Source organism: Astyanax mexicanus, chromosome 12, assembly GCF_023375975.1.
Source record: "Astyanax mexicanus isolate ESR-SI-001 chromosome 12, AstMex3_surface, whole genome shotgun sequence".
Lineage (NCBI taxonomy): Eukaryota > Metazoa > Chordata > Actinopteri > Characiformes > Acestrorhamphidae > Astyanax > Astyanax mexicanus.
This window is the reverse complement of record NC_064419.1, coordinates 1,583,784-1,606,379: the sequence shown is the minus strand read 5'-3', so window position 1 is coordinate 1,606,379 and position 22,596 is coordinate 1,583,784. Positions and strand designations below refer to the sequence as shown.

The following is a 22,596-nucleotide window of genomic DNA, read 5'->3' as shown; positions in this document are numbered from 1 at the left end:
TAAACCCAAATCTACTCTAGTTTAATGGTTTATAATTTTATCTAATCTGATCAATACTGTTAATTTAAACTCAAAAGGTCCTTACTGCAGAAGCATAAGTCTGACCTGCATGCTTCTTTTTTCTGCAGAGTTTTTAAAATAGAAATGCTTGGAAATGCATGAAGGGTGTGTTCAAGACACAACAGATTGTTCCCTCGGGGCTCAGAAGCAGCACAGCACTGAGAGCCCTGAGAGCTCAGGCCAGAGGGCCGTTAGCGTTAGCGTTAGCGCTCGACCTTCTAGCACCAACATCTCAGAACAGAGGAGCAGAAAACAAGCTAATAATTCAGCTTCTCTTAGGAGGATCATGCTCCATCGCTACGCTAAACAGTGAGTACTGGAAGTGCGTGCTCTGCTTATCTCCGTTCTGCAGTTCCAGCAAAACATGTGGGTCTGGTTAAGAGTTTAGCTGGTGGCAGGCCTTCCACCAACGCTGCTTTTAAACCTGCTGGATCTCAGGTTAGACTGCCCCCACAGCGTTTACTGCTTTAAGACCTGTCGTCAGCTCTTTTATAGGCCTTTTTCTTGAGCATCTTTTATAATTTAAACAGGAATGCAACACATTGATATTTACAGGTTGTTGGGGTTTGTTTGTAAGAAAGAGTCCTAGATAAATCATTATACTTACATAAATACCATTGCATTGGTACTTGATGTTTTGTTCTGCACTTAAAAATGATGAGTTTCTTTGATTTTACCAAATAGAAAAAATTAGAAAACCCCTGGAATATAATCAAGAGGAAGATGGATGATCACAAGCCATCAAACCACCAAACTGAACTGCTTGAATTTTTGCACCAGGAGTAAAGCAGCATAAAGTTATCCAAAAGCAGTGTGTAAGACTGGTGGTGGAGGAGAACATGATGCCAAGAAACATGCTAAAAAAACTGTGATTAAAAACCACCAGGGTTATTTAAACCACCAAATATTAATTTCTGAACTTGAATATGAATATGAACTTGTTTTCTTTGCATTATTTGAAGTCTTAAAGCTCATTTTCTCATAATTCTCATTTTCTGCAAATTAACGCTGTAAATTACAATGTTTCTTTTTTACATTTGGGATAAAAGTTGTCTGTTGTTTATAAAATAAAACAATATTCATTTTAATCAAACATAAACCTATAAACAGCAAAATCTTCAGAGAATCTGATTCATTCAATGAATTATATCATGTCAAAAGACACTATAAACATAAATTCCATGTGTCTTAGTGGTAAAGAAGTTGATTTGCATATCGTTGCATCCTGCAGTATCAGTATCAGTGAAGGTCAGCGTCGCAATAAGAGCTGCAGATGAACCCGTGTGCAGCTGAAGCTTCACCTGCGGGAGGATTTACTGCCTGTAACACATTTCGTCCTGTGAGAACATGACATGTCAGGGCCAGCACAAACCCAGATAACACATGACCCCTCCCCCGGTAAAGGTCAGCAGCGCCGCCACCGCCGCTCTACGCCGCCGTTTTTCTGCAGGAGCAGCGGCGCAGGGCTGTGAATCAGGTGGAGACGTCGGGACGCAGTGATTTAGACCTGAATACAGACGGTGTGACGGGAAATGAACCCTGAACCTCAAACATGAGCTTTAGACCACATTCAGCTGGACTACTAGGTACAGCCTTATTGAATGACTGACCCCTCCCACCAAACCTTTTACACTTGGCACTATGTTGTGGTTTCTTCACTTTTGAGAGACTTTGAACTATTTATGTTTTTTTTCTACAGTATTTGGTTTAAATCTTGATGTAAACTAGACTAAAACTAGATTAAACTGATTCTTTTTAAATTAAATTTAGATAAGATTTGAGGTTTGACCTTCTTTTAAGCCAGTACATACAGCACAGCTATTTTATTTATTTGCAGAAAATGAGAAATGGCTGAAATAACAACACAAAAATTAGTTTTAAGAGTTCAGAAATCAATATTTGGTGGAATAACCCTGGTTTTTAACCACAGTTTTGTTTTGGCATGTTTCTTGGCATGCTGTCCTCCTCCATCATTCTTTCACACTGCTTTTGGATAACGTTATGCCTTTACTCCTGGAGCAAAAATGATCATTTAGAGCATTGATTTGCAGAAAATGAGAAATGGTTGAAAAGACAACACTAAAAAAAAGATGCAGAGCTTTCAGATCAAGTTCATGTTCATAAAGTAGTTTTAAGTTTTCAGAAATCAATATTTGGTGGAATAACCCTGGTTTTTAATCACAGTTTTGTTTTGGCATGTTTCATGGCATCATGTTCTCCTCCTCCACCAGTCTTGCACACTGTTTTTGGATAACTTTATGCTGCTTTACTCCTGGTGCATCATCCATCTTCCTGTTGATTATTTTCCAGAGGTTTTCAATTTGGTAAAATCAAAGAAACTCATCATTTTTAAGTGCTTTCTTATTATTTCCCAGAACTGTATATACAAATAAATATATTTTTTGCATTACATGTGGAGATAAATAAAAAGAAAAGAGAGAACTCCTGAACTCGTGAACTCATGTCCTCATAGACCCGCGGTGGCGTATCAGCTCGTCCTGAAGTCTGTCGTACTTTGTTGAATATTTCGCTCGGGGACAAGCGAGGAAACTTTAGCAGATCTGCATTAGCGTTAGCCTCAGCCGAGCTCCGCTGCTGCTGAACAGTTCTCAGATTTTTTTCTGGTTCCTGGGACAGTTCTGACCTGAGGCGAAATTTCATAATCCATAATTTGATCTGCTGAGATTAATTTCAGTTCAGTGGTCTTGTCTGGGCTATTTAAGGCTTTGAGGCTGTTTAATTCTCATCGCCTGCTATCACATCTCAATATCTGAAGGCTTGTAGTGGAATTAACTTCTATTTTCTTGTGGTTTGTGTGTGTTTTTTATTCGGATTCTCACTACATTCTAAGAAAAGTAAGTACAGATTTGTACTTAAAAGAGTATAAAGCTTGCCGCTGGGGCTGTACCTTATATTGAGGTACAAAAAAGTACCTTTCAGTGAAAGTCCCTTTTTTGTACCCAGGGTTTTTGTGCCAGTAAAGATTATAAAGATTATAAACATTATCATCAACTAAATATGGCTCAAAAACTTGATGATCTAAAATTGTCTGGCTTTCAAATAAAAAATGTGCAGTTAAAATATATATTGTTTATTAGTGCAGTGATACAGAATACTGAATGTACCTTTTGGCTGCAGGTTAAATGGTACAAATTTGTACTTATTGCTGTTAGAAATTACTTTGTACTTCAGAGGGAACAAATCTGATCCTGTAAAGACCAATATTGTACCTTTGAGGGTACAATTATAAAGAATGTACCTTCGAGTACAAAAAAGTACTCATATCGTACCTCTGTTTTTTAGAGTGTGAGGTGCATTGTGTGCTGATATGGGCTGTTCTGAGGTCAGCGCTCATGAACTCGCCTTTTAGGAGCTGCTTTACTGTGTGGAGCTGCATTCTGTGCTTTGATTAATAAAATAAAATATTGCTGAGTTCATTTCTGACATTTCTGACCTTCATAACCAAAAACCAGAGTAAAGTACAGACATCATACACATATCATATCAAACAGCAGGATTTATCATATCTCACCACCACAGTACCATCATTCTGATATCAAACATCAGTGATTAACTCAGCTCAAAAAACAGTTAGCATCCAGGCTAAAGCACATCAAACCTACTGCTGAGTTTGGCTTTTAGCCACAGTTTTAGCCACAGGGTGATGTGGATCAGCACAAGGCTGCGTCTGTGAGCTGATATATCGGAACCGAGTCGCTGCGCTTCCTTCCTGTGTGTGTCTGCATTTATACATATTCATCAGCAATGGGCGCAACTTAAAGTAGCTAAAGATTTAGCATTTATTAGAAGGGGTGTCCATAAAAAATTGGAAGTATTTAGAGGCTATAGAGGCTTGAACGGTGTTCTCTGGAGTTGGACTCTTCTTGGTCTCTTTTAGTGAAGTTTACTAAAAGAAAGGATTGATTCAGTAAAAATAAATGAAGTAAAGTTTACTAAAAGAAAGGATTGATTCAGTATAAAAATAAATGAAGTAAAGTTTACTAAAAGAAATGATTGATTCAGTAAAAATAAATGAAGTAAAGTTTACTAAAAGAAAGGATTGATTCAGTAAAAATAAATGAAGTAAAGTTTACTAAAAGAAAGGATTGATTCAGTATAAAAATAAATGAAGTAAAGTTTACTAAAAGAAATGATTGATTCAGTAAAAATAAATGAAGTAAAGTTTACTAAAAGAAAGGATTGATTCAGTATAAAAATAAATGAAGTAAAGTTTACTAAAAGAAATGATTGATTCAGTAAAAATAAATGAAGTAAAGTTTAATAAAAGAAAGGATTGATTCAGTAAAAATAAATGAAGTAAAGTTTAATAAAAGAAAGGATTGATTCAGTAAAAATAAATGAAGTAAAGTTTACTAAAAGAAAGGATTGATTCAGTATAAAAATAAATGAAGTAAAGTTTACTAAAAGAAAGGATTGATTCAGTAAAAATAAATGAAGTAAAGTTTACTAAAAGAAAGGATTGATTCAGTAAAAATAAATGAAGTAAAGTTTACTAAAAGAAAGGATTGATTCAGTAAAAATAAATGAAGTAAAGTTTACTAAAAGAAAGGATTGATTCAGTAAAAATAAATGAAGTAAAGTTTACTAAAAGAAAGGATTGATTCAGTATAAAAATAAATGAAGTAAAGTTTACTAAAAGAAAGGATTGATTCAGTAAAAATAAATGAAGTAAAGTTTACTAAAAGAAAGGATTGATTCAGTAAAAATAAATGAAGTAAAGTTTACTAAAAGAAAGGATTGATTCAGTAAAAATAAATGAAGTAAAGTTTACTAAAAGAAAGGATTGATTCAGTATAAAAATAAATGAAGTAAAGTTTACTAAAAGAAAGGATTGATTCAGTAAAAATAAATGAAGTAAAGTTTACTAAAAGAAAGGATTGATTCAGTAAAAATAAATGAAGTAAAGTTTAATAAAAGAAAGGATTGATTAAGTAAAAATAAATGAATTAAAGTTTACTAAAAGAAAGGATTGATTCAGTAAAAATAAATGAAGTAAAGTTTACTAAAAGAAAGGATTGATTCAGTAAAAATAAATGAAGTAAAGTTTACTAAAAGAAAGGATTGATTCAGTAAAAATAAATGAAGTAAAGTTTACTAAAAGAAAGGATTGATTCAGTAAAAATAAATGAAGTAAAGTTTACTAAAAGAAAGGACTGATTCAGTAAAAATAAATGAAGTAAAGTTTACTAAAAGAAAGGATTGATTCAGTTTAAAAATAAATGAAGTAAAGTTTACTAAAAGAAAGGATTGACTGAAGTTCAGTTCACTATTAAATTTTTATTAAATTTTTCGCATCATTTTTTTCAGTGCATGAGTTACTGTGTTATAGGAGAACCACTGTTGACGTTCTCTCTCATTCTAAATAAAGCTTAAATAGTATAAAAAAGTAATTTATTCTGTGGTATAGCTCACATTTTATCTTGCTTTTAGATGTGGGTGAAGTTCAGAAAATATAAAAAAATAAAAATGTAAAAAAAAACGTAAAATAAAAAATTGAATTTACAATTTTGAGAGTTATTTTAACAATATAGTGTGTGGGACCGTATGTTATCTAGGGCAGAGTTAAATTCAGCTCTTAAAGAGGTTAATTTAACACTATTAATTGAAGAGAGTTTGATTTCCTTCAGCATTTCTCTGTGTAAATATCATTAAATTAAACGAAAAGAATCATGAAAATCCTGAATTCTCTTCTTATTTCTCTCTCTCTCTCTCTTCTCTCCAGATCCCATCTGATGCAGAGGCTGAAGGAGTCGCGGTCTCACGAGTCATTGCTCAGCCCCAGCAGTGCAGTGGAAGCTTTAGATCTCAGCATGGAGGAGGAGGTGCTCATCAAACCTGTGCACAGCAGCATTCTGGGACAGGACTTCTGCTTCGAGGTGAGTCTGACGGCCCTATAGACCCTATACTGATTTAGAACAGCATGTTTGGAATTACAGTTGATCACAAAAAAACAAAAAAACAAAATATATATATATATGTTTGTACTTATTATAATTAGTTAAATTCAACCAAAGGTCACTTTACAACACTTTACAACACTTTACAACACTTTACAACACAATGTTACTCCACATTACAGTTACTATTTTTAGAAAAAAAAATATGCATGCAATGCCTGAATTATATAAATATATAACAAAAACTGATTAGTTATCACCTAATATTTAATAAAATAAAAATAATATAACAAATTTGGTTATAATAATAAAAATACTACTACTACTACTACTAATAATAATAATGATAATTATTATTATTATTATTATTATTATTATTATTATTATTATTATGTATTGGCATGTCAATTCTGTTGTATATTTATATTTTCTCAGTAGCTCTGGGTCCTGTGTTTTTAATTTTTTCTACTCAAAAGCACTTCTTACGATGGTGTCCTTTAATTAAAAAGATTATAACTTTCCGTTTCATAGAGATTTTTGGCAGCAGTTAATATAAACATTACCCATAACGATAACCCAAACCCTACTAGTCTGTTAGCAGAATAAAATATTACCCAAAATTAGTTTTTATTGCAGTATATTGTGTGTAAAGCTGGTGTTGTGCCGAATTCAGCACCCCTGCCAGGAAAAGCATCCTCTCTTGGGAGCACGTATGCACCCACGTCTTTTTGGCTTTTACTTTACTTAGAAATTAAAAATATACCCAAGACACTGTTTTAAGCTATGCTGGAAAAAGAAACATGACCTGTAGCGTCTCCCGAGAGAGGGTGCTTTTCCTGGCGGGGGTGCTGAATTCAGCACCACAATAGTGCCTAAATCTGCACCCCTGCCATAAAAAGCACCCTCTCTCAGGATCGCGTAGGGTCCGTCTTCTTGTTAAAAGCGGATATAATTGCTTTAGCCAACTTTACTTAGAAACACGCTTCAGAGAGAGGGTGCTTTACATGGCGGGGGTGCAGATTTTAAAGCGCTTATAGCCTATAGGCATCACTTTTTTCCACATGCTTATAGGATAGAAAAAATAGACTTGTTGGCAAAGTGTAAGATAGCGATGAACGTCACAACGCCACTTGCGCAGGGTGTAAGATAGAGCCCCATGACTTTGATACACTATAAAAATTTAAGTCCAAAGGCCAAATTAAAATGATAAAGTCACTGATTACAGATCTTTACAGACTTATCTCAGCTTAATTTACTCAAATATATACTTGAATATTGTGTAATATGATTGTGGTTCAGTCTGTATCAGTAACAGTGATAAACGTGGCTGTAATTCAGCTGTTCAGACGGTGGTGACCGCGGCGGGTCATGCAGCTCGGTCGGTATAGCGGATGCAGAGTGTAGCACTAGGTGTTAGAGGGACAGCATGTGACGGTACAGCGTTTGCGTGTGAATATATGCTGACTGTAGCACGTGGAAACGTGTGAATACAGCACACAGCAGGCTTGGCTCGTAACTAAAGTCAGTGACCCGGTAAAGGTCACGTCTGTGGATCACATTTGCATGCGTGTGACCTCTTAGTGCTCGTGCCCTGAGTTATAAACCAACATCTCTGGGCCAGCAGGCTGACCTGCCCTTTGGGTCGTGTGCAATAACTCCCATACCTCTGTCTCAGATGAGTGAGCCACGTGAGCCAGCACACACGCACACACACACACACACACACACACACACAGTACATATGCATATTAAGTGTTTTTTGTGCTAAAAAGTTACATTAAAAGTAAAATGTATGTTCAATGTATGTTTTATTTAAAAACTATAAATATTGGATTAATATGCTTAATCCCAGTATATATATATATTGCACATACATGTATATATATATATATATATATATATATATATATATACTGTGTGGTCTGGACTGCATGAGAATGATAAGTTACAGTTATGATATAGATTGATGTTTATAGATTTTATGTATACATACAGTATACATATATAAATACACAACAGCAGAACATGCACTTATTGATAAGTGTATCTATCTTCCCCCTTCTTACTACAACTGCTTCCAGCAGCAAAAGACTCCATGGATTCTTTTTCCTCCCGCCGAATTAAAAAAACGACTCCCTGACAAAAGATTTTAGCTGCATCCCTCCCCTCCCCGCTGTCTCTCTCTCTGATTGCATTAGGTAAATGCGTTTAATCGGAGTGGATTCTGTCTATTCAGGTTATCTGAGAGTTCTATTCTTTGTCCGATTGTTATTAGCGGCCACTCGAGGGAACTCTTCAGCGGCTGAGAGCCGAAAGCACAATGAAACCCCGGCGATCTCCCCTCTCAGCCACAGCTCCCGAGCCTAATGCACATTTATCTAGCGTCTCTCCTCTCTCCTCCGCCTCTCCATTATACACTCATCCTCCTGTCTGCCGTCTGTGAATCTGTAATTACAGGTAACGACGTCGACGGGAAGCAAATGCTTCTCCTGCCGCTCTGCAGCCGAGAGGGAGAAATGGATGGAGAACCTGAGGCGAGCCGTGCATCCCAACAAGGTACAGAAACAAAAAAATAACACTTCAAACAGCTCCCAGAACCGGACCGGCTGCAGCCACACTTTCACACCTGAAATAGTGATCAAAGCCCCAGTCTGAGGCAGATTCTCAGAGGAATTCAAGGATGTCTGAGTCTATTCCAGAATTTACATTCAGATGCTTTTAGAGGTCATGTGTTGTTTGAACATAATACCATATATTCTGCACTATAAATTACACTTAAATTTGTACCTTTAATTGGCTGCACAAAATTCATGCATCTGCCTAATTTTCTCTAAATTATTATTGCACACTTTCTGTAAATCCGCTAAACTTCATTTTCAAACTATACAGTTTTGGAAACAAATAGGAGAGCACCTAAAAAATGATGAGTTTCTTTGATTTTGCCAAATTGAAAACCTCTGGAATATAAACAAGAGGAAGATGGATGATCACAAACCATCAAACCACCAAACTGAACTGCTTAAATTTTTGCACCAGGAGTAAAGCAGCATAAAGTTATCCAAAAGCAGTGTGTAAGACTGGTGGAGGAGAACATGATGCCAAGATGCATGAAAAAAACTGTGATTAAAAACCATCAGGATTATTCCACCAAATATTGATTTCTGAACTCTTAAAACTTTATAAAAATGAACATATTTTTTCTTTGCATTATTTGAGGTCTGAATTTAAGCTCTGCATTTTTTTTGTTATTTCCAAAGTGATGCATTTTATTATAGTTTTATTCTATCAGTCAAAACTGATATTTAGTGTTAAGTCATTCAAACAAGAAATGAAAGAAAAACATATGAAATGATGATTTAAGAAACAAAAAAAAAAAGATTATACAGTTGGTATATAGTGAATAGTTCTATTTAAATATAATGTTCTAATCCATATTATAAGAAGCAAGAACTACTCAACTCAACTCAAAGTAAATTAAAAAAATAAGAACAAATAAAGCTAAGTAATACAAACTCATTATTACTAATTCTTTGTGATTTAGAACACTTTTTTATTATATTTAGGAATACAAATTTGAGTTAATCAGATTTATTTTTTATATAGATGGTAGTGTTTTATTTGGTACCACTTTAAAATAAGACTACATTTATAAAGGGTTTATAAATGGTTTACAATTAGTTTATTAATGCTTACTAATTAGGTTGTAAATGCCTTAAAAATCATTAATAATCAGTTATAACACATACATAGAAAGGGCAACAATGACCTGTTGTTTGCCAAATGTTGAACCCACAGCCATCTATATTTTTGCCCTTTCTAATTATGTGTTATAACTGATTATTAATGATGATTACTTTAAGGCATTTACAACCTAATTAGTAACCATTAATAAACTAATTGCAAACCATTTATAAACCCTACCTATTTGTCTGCATTACAGACAGAAAACTGCCTTCTTTTCTATTTTTCCATCCCTGGAACATTTGGAATTAAGGTTTAAAAGGGATTAACTGTGTACTGGTGCTGTGCTCTATGTCTGTAGTTGCGTATATCACTGTAGTAGCAGAAATTAAAACATGTATATTCAGATTTTATCTGACTGTAACACTCGGTACGTTCTCTTTTCTCAGGATAACAGTCGGCGAGTGGAGAACATGCTGAAATGTTGGATTATCGAGGCGAAGGACCTGCCGGCGAAGAAGAAGTACTTCTGTGAACTGTGTCTGGACGACACGCTTTACGCACGGACTACCTGCAAACTCAAAACGGACAACGTTTTCTGGGGCGAACACTTTGAGTTCAACAACCTGCCGTCAGCCAAGAGCATCACCGTGCACCTGTACAAGGAGACGGACAAGAAGAAGAAGAAGGACAAGAACAACTACGTGGGCCTGGTGAACGTTCCCATCATGGCCGTGAGCGGGCGGCAGTTCGTGGAGAAGTGGTACACGGTCAGCACCCCCAACCCCAACAAGGGCAAGGCCCCGGGGCCCATGCTGCGCATGAAGTGCCGCTACCAGAGCATGAGCATCCTCCCTATGGAGCTGTACAAGGAGTTCGCAGAGTACATCACTAATAACTACATGCTGCTGTGCTCCGTGCTGGAGCCGGCGCTCAGCGTCAAGAGCAAGGAGGAGATGGCCAGCGCTCTCGTCCACATCCTCCAGAGCACCGGGAAAGCCAAGGTAGGAACCGCTTTTATAGTCTTAGAGCGTTTAAACACCTGATTGCAATCAACTTTGTTTGCGAAGTCTTCTTATATTTGACGTAAATTGGTTTGTAGAAGGTTGAGATTTGGAGAATTTGTTGTTATGATTTTGTGCTATGACTATTGTTATGATGATATTTGAATTACTGTATTTCTTTAACAGGGTAACAGCCTTGTAGCTTTGCTCATTTTTCTTTAGAATTTCTTGTTTGATGCATCTTAGATAGTGAGTAAGGTATAATTTTGATATAATGTTCATTAATATGCTTTAGAGCAGGTCAGATATATCCCAAGCCATTACGTGATGGCCACAAAAAAATATCTGTTTTTGTGTTTGTAAATGATGTGTAATGGGAAGGAGTGATGCTACAGACCAGTAGCTCTGCAGCCCAGAGGGTTGTTGAACCCAATTGCAGAACAGTTGATCTAAAAGCAGGTAAATCCAAGAAGAAAGGAAAAAAATCTATAAATAAATTAATAAACACACCGCTCCTCACGCAGGATCGAACCTGTGTCATCAGGGTCGCGGTCCAATACACTACCGCTGCTCTGGCTAGTGAATTGGGACACGGCAAGGAAAAAACTCCCTTATCAGGAGATAGGAAGCCCAAGAACGGGTGGAAAAATGAGAATGAGTGGAAACTAAAGTCTAAAGTCATGCCGTGCGTGACAGAGAGAGAGAGACACAAATATTGTTCATAGCCAGAACAACTGTTTGGAATGTCCTGAAGAAGAAAGTCATCACTGGTGTACTAAACATTATATGTCAAACATGTAGACCAAGGAAAACTGCAGCATTTATTGGCAGAAACATTGTTAGTACTATAGCGAAAGACCCTAAAACAACTGTTAGTGACACCAGCAATAACCTCCAGAGAGCAGGAGTGAATAGTTTTTTGGGGGGGTGTTTTGCTGAATTCTGCTTTCCTTCCAGAATCTGACTTCAAATCTTCAAATGCAGAATGAACATAACAGTACAGCACCTCAGTGGCTTTGCTCATTTTTAATAATTTCTTATTTGATCGCTTCTTAGATGGTGAATTATAGCATCTAAAATTCATAAGCGCCGAGTGGAGATTATAGACTAAAGTATTCTCCTGCAGTATTATTTTAATAGCTTATTGATATGTTCATTGATATGCTTTAGCGTGTTCTTCTGGAAGTGGCGCCTCAGCAGAATCTGCCTCGTTGATGTGAAAGCTGGATTTGTGCACTGCAGTGTGTTTGTGTGTGTGTAATGAGTGTAATGTCCTAAAGAAGAAAGTCATCACTGGTGTACTAAACATCATATGTCAAACATGTAGACCGAGGAAAACTGCAGCAGTTAATGAAACAGAAACATTGTCAGTGCTGTAAAGAAAGACCCTAAAACAATAACCTCTAGAAGGCAGGAGTGAATAGTTTTTTTGGGGGTGTGTTTTGCTGAATTCTGCTTTCCTGACAGAATCTGACTTTAAATCTTCATATACAGTATAAGCGTAATAGAGTAGCAAGTCAGTGGCTTTGCTCTTTTTCAATAATTTCTTATTTGATCGCTTCTTAGATGGTGAATTATTGCATCTAAAATTCATAAGCGCCGAGTGGAGATTATAGACTAAAGTATTCTCCTGCAGTATTATTTTAATAGCTTATTGATATGTTCATTGATATGCTTTAGCGTGTTCTTCTGGAAGTGGAGGCCTCAGCAGAATCTACCTTTTTATTCAGTTTTTTTTGGAGTGGATAGGATGGAGGAACGGAGGCGGGGCCTGCTTCTGCTCGGTGAATCAGAATCAGCGAAGGCCTGAGCGCCTTATCGGCTTGATTAATTCGGGCGTTTGGATCAGATTGTCTTCATAAATCAGCTCTGAAAGAGATGACACTGCTTACAATAGAGCTGGGCCTCCCGGCGCGCGGCTCGTCTCTGGTTATTGATCGTCCGGCTGTTTGAAACATCACCCCTGCAGTTATGGATTTGAGGGAGCTGTCGTGCATCGTGAGCGCGCCCGGTGTGAGCCCATCATTCCAGCTGCATGATAACATCATCTGTGTACAGCGCTTCGCTTTTAGAGGACACGTCCGCGTGCAGCGTCCCCCCGTCCCCCCGTCCCTCCGTCCCCCTGTCCAGGAGACATTTTATTATTAAAACTACGCAACGATTACAGGTTATTGAAAAACATGTCATTTTCCAGAACAAATTCCATTGATCGTAATAGCAGGAGGCAAAATAATATACCACACATAATAACAGATACACACCTAGCTGTTACAACTTAATAATACACTATTTTCACTGAAATATACACTGTATTTAATTTGGATTCGATTCTGGAGCTGTTTTGACTAATCTCAACTCTAATCATTTGTCATTTTTCAATACAAAGTACAACATTATATGGATAAACGTACAGCATTTGGAGGTCCTTACATGGAAATGCAATTTATGATATGCAGTACTGTATATTGTATATATATATATATATATATATATATAGTAATATTGTATATATTATGAGTTGTGTTTCAATATATGTTACATATAAGGCAATAATATATAGAATCAGTTTCTCTGATTTTATTATTTATAGATTTATTTTGAATAAAATGCTTTATTCTATAAACTACAGACAACATTTCTCCTAATCTGATTTTGTCATATGTATATGAGAATAAATCATTAAAAAACAGTTTTAACACACCCCAACCGGTAAAGGGCTTAAGGAAACGTTGAAGTTTTCCCACTGTTGTTATATACAGATGCAGCTCAAACAATTGGAATATTATTTAAAAGTGGCTCCCCAAACCCAATTAATGTCTTAGAAAATCCTGCTGGAAAATGAAATCTGCATCTCCATAAAAGTTGTCAGCAGCAGAGGGAAGCTGTAAGATATGAAGTGCTGTAAGATTTTGTGGGAAAACAAAACTGCACTGACTTTAGACTTGATAATAAAACACAGTGGATCAACACCAGCAGATGACAGACATGACTCTTTATCCAAACCATCACTGATTGGTGGAAACTTCACACTAGACCTCGAGCAGTTTGGACTGTGTGTCTCTCCACTCTTCCTCCAGACTCTGCTCCCTTGATTTCCTTTAAATGAAATGTAAAATGTACTGATGATCATTCTGTGTTTTATAGTGTATGAGTTATTTTATAAATGTCCATGTCAGGTTTTTAATAGTATACTGTTTTTATGCTCTTTTTATGCTCTGTTAGTCTCTCCTAACCCGATGTTAGAACATTTGAGTCTTTTTGTATCACAGCGTGTAATTTCTTGATGCGTGCTGATTGGTCAGCAGTGTTCTCAGGCTGTGATTAGTGCTGGAGTAAATCAGGTCAGTAAGGTCATGGTCTCTCATTATGTGGAGCAGGAGTGGTCAGGGAGTATATTGGGAGTATATTGGGAGTGTACTGTGTCTCGTTAGCGGAGAGCGGAGCTGCTGAGTGGATGCATTGTTTTAGGATAAGCGTTAGTCGTTCCTACAGTAAATAAGGTCGGCCGGGGTCGTGTCCTGATTCTTCTATTCAGCAGCTGCAGCAGCAGCTTCCTGTCTTTGTGTAGAGGAGCAGGACAGCGTGCTCTCAGGACGGGGGACACGTGGGGTCAACGAGCTGGACAAAAATAATTTTAGACTTTTAGGTTCTACACACCACCAGAAAGCCTGTGACTGTTTTAAATTAAGTTTTTTTTATTAGTTTACCTTTTTTGTTAATTTAAATTTATTACATTTATTTATTATTACTTATTTGAAATCCTCTGGAATATAATCAAGAGGAAGATGGATGATCACAAACCATCAAACCACCAAACTGAACTGCTTGAATTTTTACACCAGGAGTAAAGCAGCATAAAGTTATCCAAAAGCAGTGTGTAAGACTGGTGGAGGAGAACATGATGCCAAGATGCATGAAAAAAACTGGATTAAAAGGGGATTAAAAATCAGGGTCATTCCACCAAATACTGATTTCTGAAACTTTGTGAATATTAACATTCTCATTTTCTCATTCTGAAATGTTTTTTAGGAAAATAAATATGTACACTGTTCTCATTTCCCATTATATATCCAGTATCATTTATTTTACTTTAATCCTGGACATATGGAGATATTTGAAGTGCATTATTATTATTAGTATTATCATTAAATTCTTATCATTCTTATTATTCTTATCATTTTACTTTACTTCTACTATTATCTTTTTATTTATTTTATATTTTATAAGTTCTTTATGTTTTACGTTGATTTAAAATGAACATTTCTTTTACTATTTTATTTCTTATTATTTCTAGTTTCTTATTAAATGTTTTTAATCCCTTTGATGTTGTAAATGCTCTGCAACATTGTAAATGAGGGTCACTCTCAATGTTTTCCCGAGTAAAAATAAAGGTTGATTAATTGATTGATATAAAGAGAAATAAAGTAAATTTTCAATGATATTCTATTTTTTTTAGATGCATTAGTACAATTTATAATTTTTCCTTTATTTTTATGTTTTTAGTTGTTAAATATAAATGTTTTTAATTTGTTAGTTTTTCATTAAAAGTCCTGTCAGTTTGTACCTTTACTTTTAAGTTCACTGGATTTTGCACCATTTTTAGTGTTTCGATGGACTTAAGGAGCAAAAATATGAACAAAAATAAATATATTATAAATATTTCTAAAATATAAAAAATATTTGAACAGTAATGTACAGTATAAACGTGCAGTAAATTGTATTACAGTGAATTCAGTATTAGTGCTGTTGTAGCTGCTGCATAATCATATTGATAACAGTTATCTGTGAAACATGAGGAGACGTGAGAACACACACCTCACACACACACACACACACACACACACACACACACACACACACACCTCACAGTCTGGCAACCATGAATCTGAAACCAATTACAGCTATTGTGTGTGTGGAGTGGATATTGATCATGCTGGGTGGGGGATAGTCACTGAATCAATTCCCCGTGGAGGTCTGATGGAGTGTGTGTGTGTTTGGTGTGTGTGTGTGTGTGTTTGGGGTGTGTATGTGTGCGCACAGCACGACGGAAGGTGGGGGGTTGCAGCCTGTGCCCCCCGCTAATGAGCTCTTACTCATGCAGCCATCGCTGGAGGCATCTCACCGGGACATACAGGAGCAATGGTGTGTGTGTGTGTGTGTGTGTGCACATGTGCGTGTGTGTGTGTGTGTGTGTGTGTATGTGTGTGTTTAAAAAAAGCCTCAGACCCTCCTCCAGGCACTCGATTAATGACCCCGAAACCCCAACACAGTCCTGCTGAATAATGACTGCAAATATACACTTGCACACACTGATACACACACACACACACACACACACAAACACACTCACACACACACACGTCGTGGCTCTTTAACAAGCTCCCTGATACTTATGCATTAGATGTATGGACCCTCAGTGACACGTCGCTCTGTCTGTTATGAAAGATGAGTTCTCTCAGTGAGCTCATATATGTGCATATATGTTTATTTGATTCGTATAATGTTATATTTTGTACACATACATATACAAAAATCACCCACAGTATGTTAGGGGTGTGCCATATCGCATCATATACATGCAATAATATCGCCAAGGGTTCTACTTTTTTACTGTTTTTATCAACAACAACAAAAAAATCACACTGTTCTCATTACATATCCCAATGTATATCTACTAGATACTTTATATTATATCTGTCCAGAATCAATTATTTTACTTTAATCCTGGATATATGGAGATATTTGGAGTGCATTATTATTATTATCGTAACATTCTGGATCATTGATGCATTTACTAGCGCTACTAGTAGTAAGGCGCTAATGCTAAGGCTAATGCTGCTGCACCTAGCCTTAGTGAAAATCTGGACATCTAAGCTTACTGTAAATAAATGGAAGTGATTTACTCACCCAAATAAACAATTTTCAGGAGAGAAATCGTTTGACTTTTCAAGATAATATTTTTGTTTGCTTAGCTTAGCTTTCAGCTTAGCTTTCAGTCCCCCCTCCCATCACCACAACCCCTAACAGCGAGACCTGCGGAATAAGAAGGAAAACATGGCAACACCCCTGTTCCTTACTAGTTTTACAAAATGCACCTTATAATCTTTTGCACTTTATAGTACGAAAAAAATACGGTACATAAGTAAGAAACTCTCTGTCTTTTTTCCCTGATATAAAAGATGAATACAACATCAGATGAGCATTACTTACTTTTAAGATATTTGGAGTGCATTATTATTAATATCGTGACATTCTGGATCATTGCTGCATTTACTAGCGCTACTAGTAGTAAGGCGCTAATGCTAAGGCTAATGCTGCTGCACCTAGCCTTAGTGAAAATCTGGACATCTAAGCTTACTGTAAATAATCGGAAGTGATTTACTCACCCAAATAAACAGTTTTCAGGAGAGAAATCTGTGCAGATTAACATCCAGCGCTCATTTCACTTAGCTTAGCTTTTAGTCCCCCCTCCCACCACCACAACCCCTAACAGCGAGACCTGCTGAATTAGAAGCAAAACATGGCGACACCCCTGTTCCTTACTAGCTTTGCAAAAATGCATCTTATAATCTTTTGCACTTTATAGTACGAAAAAATACGGTACATTAGTAAGAAACTCTCCGTCTTTTTTTTACCGATATAAAAGGTGAATACAAAATCAGATGAGCATTATTTGTTTTTAATTTTAATCTAAAACGTTTTTTTTAGTTTTATTTTTGTCTGCGACCCACCAGTTGAGAATGGCTGATCTAAACTGTAGTATTTGATCAAATACAGGATCAAGCAGCTTCCCCGTATTTCAGCTTTATAAAAGTCCTGCCCTGTGTTACCCTGCTGTTATTATCCAATCAGCTGCCCCCCTGAGTTCAGGCTCAGCGTGTCCTGTGTCTGTACTGATGACCTTCATGTTCTCGGCTCCGGTGTTCAGAGCTCTCAGACGATGCTGAGATGCTGAGGTGAGGCGGGCGTGGTGTGATGTGATGGGGGCGGCGGGGGGGCCCCTCGGAGCCGCCGGGGGCCCGGAGGCGAGCGGCTCTCGCTGCACTAAAGCTCTGGAGGACTAATTGAATCCCCAGCGCTCTGAGTGCTGCCAGGGCTGCAGAGCTCCGGGAGAACGCCGGGTCTCCTGTTATCCTCCAAGTGTCACGACTGCACTGTACTCACGTCTGTTCTGCTGGAGAGGAGGTTTTAGGTGAGGTTTCATCATAAAGCCCCTCACTGTGTAAAAGAGAGAGAGAGAGAGAGAGAGAGAGAGAGAGAGAGCAGGTTCATGTTCTGTGAACGAGAGCAGATTTGGCAGGAGAGTGGATGGAGTTGTGGATGATGTAGCTACAGGATGCTGAGCTGAAATATGATATTCTCTTATTTTCTGTGTAATTGAAACATACAGGAGCACAGTATGATGTTTAGTGTCTGAGTTTAGCTTCTTTCTTTAGCTTTGAACTAAAGCTTCAAGATGCTTATTGCTACCTTACACCCTGCCTAGAGTTGAGCGATATGCCCCTAAAATAATATCATGATATTTCATGGTATTTCTGCAATACCGAAAAACACTGAATAAAAAAAAAAAAAAAAGATTTTCAAGAATACGCTACTGCAACAAATTGAAAATTAAATGTACTTGTTGCATACACGATATTTAAAATCAAGATACGAGATGTTTAAAAAAAAAAAAAAAGATTTTAATCAGATTCATTGATCCAGAATGTCAGTCATGATAGTAATGATAATGGTTTTATGTTTTTTTGGATACAATCCGGGTTAGCACCCGAACATCCCTTTCAGACAGATTCCTCTTACAGCGTCCACAGTTAATCCTGTTGGATGTGGTTGGTTCTTCTTGGTGGTATGCTGACATTACCCTGGATACCGTGGCTCTTGATGCATCACAAAGACTTGCTGTCTTGGTCACAGATGCTCCAGCAAGACGTGCACCAACAATTTGTCCTCTTTTGAACTCTGGTATGTCTCCCATAATGTTATAGTGTTCATTGTAATATTTAGAGCAGAACTGTGCTCTTACCCTGCTAATTGAACCTTCACACTCTTCATGCTCTTACTGGTGCAATAATGTGCAAATAATGCACATTAAGATTGGCCACCAGGCTGCTCCAATTTAGCCATGAAACCTAAAATCCCACATTAAAATGACGACAGGTGTTTCAGTTTCACTGTCTAACCCCTGTATGTAGAAGATTTAACAGAGAGCAAGTCATCATCATGTTTATCCACTGTAACGCCCTTCAGCCACAGAGCCACCAACCCAGAACTGATTACAGAGGCTTTCACAGGTTACAGGAGCTGCATCCTGATACAGAGAGAGAGAGAGAGACAGACATATACAAGGAGGGAACAAGAGGAGGATAAGAAAGCGAGGGAGAGAAAGAGAGAGACTACGAGAGTCTGATCAGACTACAAGACCTCCATTATCTCCCAATCAATACTCCCCACATCACTGAGAATGACTCATCTCTCCAGGCTGTCCCTGACGTGACGTCTCTACAGCAGCTCAATCTACAACACCTGAGTATTACACCTGCGACCCCCTCCCATATCACAAAAAAATACCTCACTGCTTCTCTTTTACACACCATTCGTTTTATACCGATAAAACACTGCATTATCTACAATTTAAAACTGTTTTAATACCAATATTCATGTTTTCTTTGAGAGTTTGCAAGAAGCTTTGAAAGAATTCTACATTACTAATAGTTTTAAAACAAACTGAATCTTATCTTCTAAAGGCTAAAGCTGCTGTTTCCATGTGGGTCAGCCAGACGTCTTCCTGTAGCAGTTTTTTTTCTCCAGTTTCCACGAGTCTTGAAGTCTTGAAGGTGTAGGAAACAGTCCTCACCGCTTTCTGACATCTGTATCTGTAATTTCTCTAAAGAAAAGAAAGAACTTCTACTTTTAACCCTTGTGTGGTGATCAGGTCTGTGGGACCCGTTTTCATTTTTCAACAAATGATACTAAAAAAAATATTTTTTCTAACTCAAACTCATTGGCATTGGCTCATTTTTTATGAGAAACATATATCAAAACACATTTTCGATAAACACACACTGTACACCCCCCCCCCCCCCCACATACACATTTAAATTACATACAGTATGTTTGGCCAAGGGCTAATAAACATTGCTTCATTTGTAAATTTGAAACTAAACAAAATTTCTACTCATATCTTGAGTTTAATTCATTTTCTTTTACATTTTATTAAAAAACTAATATAAAGAAGTAGAAGTTCATAAAAGAAATGTAACATAAGAAAGGTAAAGGGCAAATATTAACCATGTAAGCTGTTTGTTTATATTGCTTGCAATTTAGGTGAAGCGAGCATGTGTAAAGCATTTTAATGTAGAATTGCTTAATTTTGCTGAATTAAATACAAGTGACAAAGTAAACGAGTAACAAAAATATGAACACCACACAAGGGTTAATAGTTACAGAGTTATCTGTGTTTCTGTGTCTTTTTTAAAAGAGTTCAGAAATCAATATTTGGTGGAATAACCCTGGTTGGTTTTTAATCACAGTTTTTTTTTCATGCATCTTGGCATCATGTTCTCCTCCACCAGTCTTACACACTGCTTTTGGATAACTTTATGCTGCTTTACTCCTGGTGCAAAAATTCAAGCAGTTCAGTTTGGTGGTTTGATGGTTTGTGATCATCCATCTTCCTCTTGATTATATTCCAGAGGTTTTTAATTTGGTAAAATCAAAGAAACTCGTTATTTTAAAGGGCTCTCTTATTTTATTCAGAGCTGTATCTACAAAAATAAAGTAAAAAGTAAGAATAAAAAAACATTTATTTATTTATTATTAAGTGAACCAGTGTTCTCTGGTGTTTTGTTTGTTGTGCTGAGTGTGATTTTTAACAGAAGCGTGTCTGTTTTTTGTGAGTTTGTTTGTGGGTAGGCTGAGAAAACAGTGTTTTGATCTTTATTAAATATAATGATCTGAGCTGAGAAACGGCTCAGCGTTTATGTGGAATTACCAGGCGAGTTTTATGTTTTATTGATTCTCTTTTGACCTGGAGCTTTATATCATAAACAGGGCTGTTTAAATTTGTGTCAGGGCTGTTTTAAAGGTCTTCAGAAGTCAAGCTGTTGATGATGAGCGGATAAAAGAAAAATAGATACTTGGTTGTCCATCAATAAACACACAATGCATCATTAATTAATTGGGTTTGATGTGGTAAATGCACGTCTACTTTTGCACGTGTATGAAATTGAGACATCCCATTCTTAATCTATAGGGTTTAATATGATGTTGCTCTACCCTCTGCATCTTTAACAGCTTTCCACAATGTTTAGGAGTATGTTTATGGTGTTGTAGTGTTGTAGGCTGTAAGAGCAAGTTACCATTTACTTTATACTTCATTGGTAACAAAAGATTCCAAACATTGAAATGAATTTTTTTTTTACTTTCTTTTTACAATGATTTGTTTTTTGGACATTCTGAATATACACGCTTCTGTTTGCTAATCTGAAATAATTTTTAGATATATTTGTTTTTTTATCCATTGTTTGATGAACTAAACAAAACTATCTGTATTTCCGCGCAGGATTTCCTGACAGATCTGATGATGTCTGAGGTGGATCGGTGCGGAGACAACGAGCATCTCATCTTCAGAGAGAACACTCTCGCCACCAAAGCTATAGAGGAGTACCTGAAACTGGTGGGACAGAAGTACCTGCAGGACGCGCTGGGTAAGCCTTCAGCTCCCTGACTGCTGTAAAAATATTCCAATGGACCAATTAGTGACCTGCTATAAAAAAAAAAGACTCACAATATGCAAATAAATCAGATCGCTATCAGAGGCACACTGCTGCTGTTGCAGCTCAGCCAATCAGCTCTCTCTTCTGCCCTGCCTCTAAACCCATACATCACCCAGTGCCCCTCCCAAACTACTCTTCCAATTTTTTAGGCCAATTATTGACTTGCTATAAAAAAATTCCGCCCCTGCAGCGCCCCCTCAAGTTCAGCTGTGCAATAGGTGTGGATGATGTGTCCGTGTACTTTGGTACGCAGACGCATCACAATATGCAAATCATATTAAGTCAATCAATGATCCCGCCCCCTGCTGACGTCCAATCATTAAGGTCTTACATCTCACTATGAGAGGAATACTGCTGCGGCTGCAGCTTAGCCAATCAGCTCTCTCTCCTGCCCCACCCCTAAACCCATACATCATCCAGTGCCCTTTTTTTTTTTTTTTTTTTAAGGATTGACACTATTTATTTAAATATAATTTGATTAGCATTTCTTCTCTTTTACATTTAAATATACATTATAAAAAGCTTATTCTTAAAGAAAAGGAAAAGGAAAAAATGCAATTAATCACAAATTCTGTGATTAAATTATCTAATTAAACTGATTTTTTTCATCTATTTTATTCATTTTAGTATTGTTTTTTGTATTATTTTACCTAAATTGTGTTTATTTTTCATTTTTAAAATGCATAATTTAATCTGCGAGTGCATTGTTTGCCCCTTATTTAAAGCACTCTATACTAGAGTACTACTATTAATGCATTTATATTGAGTATATAATGTGCTGTATAAATAAACCTTGATACTTTTATTATTATCAGTATCTTTCAGCTATTTTCTCAGTGATCCAGTTTTACGATCTAGAGAATACAGGGTTAATAATTCAGTGTTTTCTCTCAGTTTTTCTCTTTTGGTTTGCTGTTAGAGCTCGGGTTCAAAGCTTGATTTATTTATTATTAAAGAGATCAGACTTTGCTGGAAGGTAGACTGGCCCGACTGAACTGCAGCTCCAGGATGGAGGAAAAGAGCTGCAGAGCCTTCAGTCATGTTCCTCTCACACGAGATTTTTATTCTCAAAATCAAAAATACTACCAAAAAAATCTCATCTCAGTGATGAAATTTCGTCTGTTTAATTCTTTAGTTTGCAGCTTTAGTTTTTAGCTG

At 36.7% G+C, this 22,596-nt stretch overlaps 1 protein-coding gene across 5 annotated transcripts in view; it reads left to right on the top strand.

Annotated features, from left to right (window-relative positions):
* The window catches only part of dab2ipa (DAB2 interacting protein a), a 142,623-nt gene that overhangs the window by 94,288 nt on the left and 25,739 nt on the right, over positions 1-22,596 (top strand). For all 5 annotated transcript variants that reach the window (XM_049486212.1, XM_049486214.1, XM_049486213.1 and 2 more), the window contains 4 exons: positions 5,804-5,957; positions 8,436-8,534; positions 10,109-10,663; positions 21,225-21,369. In XM_049486212.1, coding sequence (XP_049342169.1) covers positions 5,804-5,957; positions 8,436-8,534; positions 10,109-10,663; positions 21,225-21,369 — 953 coding nt within the window. The remainder of the gene's footprint in view (positions 1-5,803; positions 5,958-8,435; positions 8,535-10,108; positions 10,664-21,224; positions 21,370-22,596) is intronic.